The 3,118-nt window shown below is 37.8% G+C and overlaps 1 protein-coding gene across 1 annotated transcript; it reads left to right on the top strand.

Annotated features, from left to right (window-relative positions):
• LOC106298546 (pirin-like protein At1g50590) lies at nt 1–1,682 on the top strand. The gene is made up of 5 exons (XM_013734684.1): nt 1–217; nt 304–342; nt 704–732; nt 823–1,004; nt 1,105–1,682. The coding sequence occupies exons 1-5, from the start codon at nt 55–57 to the stop codon at nt 1,625–1,627; spliced, it is 936 nt and encodes a 311-aa protein (XP_013590138.1). The 5' UTR covers nt 1–54; the 3' UTR covers nt 1,628–1,682.
• Nucleotides 1,683–3,118: the final 1,436 nt, after the last annotated feature.

Below are 3,118 nucleotides of genomic sequence, written 5' to 3'. Positions count from 1 at the left end.
ACATCTTCACCAACAAAGAAAACATATTCTTCACTAACTCTCTCTCACAGATTCATGATGCCAATCTCAGAGGAAGCTTCTGGCAAGAAGAGGTTAGTTGTTAAGAAGCTTTTCGCTAGACAGCAACACGAAGGGTTTGGTGCTGTTGTAAGAAGAAGCATCGGAAGGTTTGAGTTAAGATACTTCGACCCATTTCTTGTTTTGGATGAGTTCTCAGGTTAGTTTTTCTTCTTTTATTTATTTTTGCTCAGAATCCAACTTGTCAGCTAGAGATTAATAGTACAACATCTTTCAAACTTTCAGTTACGGCTCCTGCAGGGTTCCCAGATCATCCACATAGAGGTTGGTTTAGTTAATCCAATATTATGTTACAAAAAAAAAGAAGTTAATCCTATATTCTTAACGTGATTTACACGTTTGCGTTTGTGTTTACATAAGTATTTTTACTTAAATCTATTTTTTCAGTTTTCGTGAAAAATGCAACCACCTTTCATTTGCGTTTGACATTTAGTTTTTTACTATTAACAAATAATAATTTGCTTAAAATATTTTCTTTTGAGGTTTAAATTTTGTTACAATACTTAAGTTGCGGTATAAACGATCGAGGCATTACTATAAACAGAGCATGACTACTAACCAACTCTATTGCTATATATCACTGTTCTTTCGTGTTTAATATTGTTTTTTCTTTTTTCAAAAACAGGATTTGAGACGGTCACTTACATGTTAGAGGTATTGATCTCTTTTCACATCTTCATATTTAATTTTTAAAAAAACGCCAAACGTTAATTCATGATGTATTATTGTATCTATTATACATAGGGAGAGATTTTGCATGAAGACTGTGAAGGACACAAAGGGGTGATAAGGGAAGGAGGATTACAATGGATGACGGCAGGAAATGGCATAGTTCACTCTGAAATGCCTTCTTCCAACGGTAATGGCACTACTACTCACAACAAAGGCTTGCAGCTTTGGATCAATCTTTCCTCAAAACATAAACTGTAAGCTTCTTTTTATGTAAAAAATATTCATATAGGTAATCAGAGTGCAGTGACCAATGGTTTTTAGTGTACTACATTATGTTTCTTCTTACTTCTTCAGAGTATTGCCGAGTTATCAAGAGATTGAGAGCAAAGATATAGCAGAAGCAGAGAAAGACGGTGTGAGAGTGAGAATCATAGCAGGAGAATGGAATGGAGTTAAGTCAAAGATCTGCACAAGAACACCAACAATGTATTTAGACTTCACTCTCTCACCTGGTTCTAAAATCTCTCAGCACATTCCACTTCACTGGAACGCGTTTGTCTATGTTCTTCAAGGCCACGGTCATTTTGGGGATGCTAGGTCACAACATTCACCCGCTTCTGCGCATCACATGCTGATTCTAGGCCTAGGTGGTGACCGCTTAGAGGCTTGGAACGGTTCTGATTCTGGTCTGCCGCTTCGGTTTATCCTTGTTAGTGGTGAGCCTATAGGTGAACCAGTGGTTCAGTTTGGTCCTTTTGTTATGAACACACAGGAAGAGATTGATCAAACCATTGATGATTTTGAGAATTTTACGAATGGATTCGAGAAAGCTAGACATTGGAAGTCTCAAGCTGCTTCTGACTTGGGATTGTTCTAATACTTAACAAATTGTTTTAATAAGTTTGTACCTTATAATTATTCATTTCTCTTGATTTCCTTTTTCATATCCAATTTTTTAATAATTATTTGAATTGTGATATGCCCACATCTATTTGAAATGAAAAAATGAAATTTGATTATTCCCTCCATTTTACATGTTCTGTTACAAAATATATTAGATTCACTTACATGTTCTGTTACAAAATCATACAAAACCAAACCTGTAATTCCATCCTTTTTTTGCCGGCCTCATACAATTAAACCAAGTTCTGATCGTAAAGCAGATTATTCTGAGAAACAACTTCATATGACCATGTCTGGTTTATATGAAAAAATAAAACGCTTTTCGACGTAGCCTCCAAGTGAATCTGCACGGACATTTTTTGCTCTTCGGGATATGAAACAAGCTCACGTTAGCTTGTGTTGTCTTGGCGTTAGTCCTATCTTGGTCCTTCGTTTTTGCTGCCATTTGAATCAGCTTCCTATGTGTTTGCAATCGGTTAGCACCCTCCTAGTGTTCTTGTCTGTGTTAGCCTTGGTCGAGCCTCTTCTCCGGGAATACACTCTTTATCGCTAATTCTCTAGGTGAATGCTTACAAGTTGAAGTTTGGAGAATTACCGATCATCGTTTGCTTCCATGTTTTTATCTTTTTTTTTTGCCGTGGAATCAATTATCCTAGGTTCTACAATTTGTTAACAACACTCTGTAAAACCTTTTGTTCATTTTTCGAAATAATTATTAACTCTAATTAAAATTTATTTCATCATCGTCATTCTCGTCTCACCATCACAACTTGCAGCCAAATCCTCTATTGTATATCTCTTTGTACCTGTTGAATCTCGGATGGTAGTGTGGGTTAATTAAACATGGGTTAGTAACATAGTTATATGACTTTACCTTAACTTTCATCCAACAAATTCGTCGCATATGTAACGGCCCGGTTACTGGCCCAAAAATTTTCATAAAATAATGGGTTTCTCTATGGCCCATTTGACAAAAAACCTAGGGTTCCCTTCACCATTTCCTATAAAAAGAGATGCAGCCCTTCTTTTCTCTCATTCTGAAACTTGAGCGAAACTCTGCAGAGATTTAAAGAGACTAGGAAACCCTGGCCCAAAAATTTTCATAAAATAATGGGCTTCTCTATGGCCCATTTGACAAAAAACCTAGGGTTCCCTTCACCATTTCCTATAAAAAGAGATGCAGCCCTTCTTTTCTCTCATTCTGAAACTTGAGCGAAACTCTGCAGAGATTTAGAGAGACTAGGAAACCCTAGCCGTCAAGCTTCTCTTTTCCTTTTCTCTCTTCTTTTCTCACGCCTCTCTCTCTCTCTCCTTTCTCTTTCTGTTGGATCTCTTCCTCTCTCCTCGCCGAGAGTCCCCCGAGAGCAAGCCGAGCCGCCGGTGGTGGTGTTGGTCGTCGTCCAAGTGGTGGTGGGGTGATCGTCCGAGTGTGGTGATGGTGGTGGCTGTGTGGTGTTGTGGTGGT

This window comes from Brassica oleracea, chromosome C6 (assembly GCF_000695525.1).
Source record: "Brassica oleracea var. oleracea cultivar TO1000 chromosome C6, BOL, whole genome shotgun sequence".
NCBI classification, from domain to species: Eukaryota; Viridiplantae; Streptophyta; class Magnoliopsida; order Brassicales; family Brassicaceae; genus Brassica; species Brassica oleracea.
Note: the sequence above shows the minus strand (reverse complement) of the source record. Positions and strands in the feature narration are given on the sequence as shown.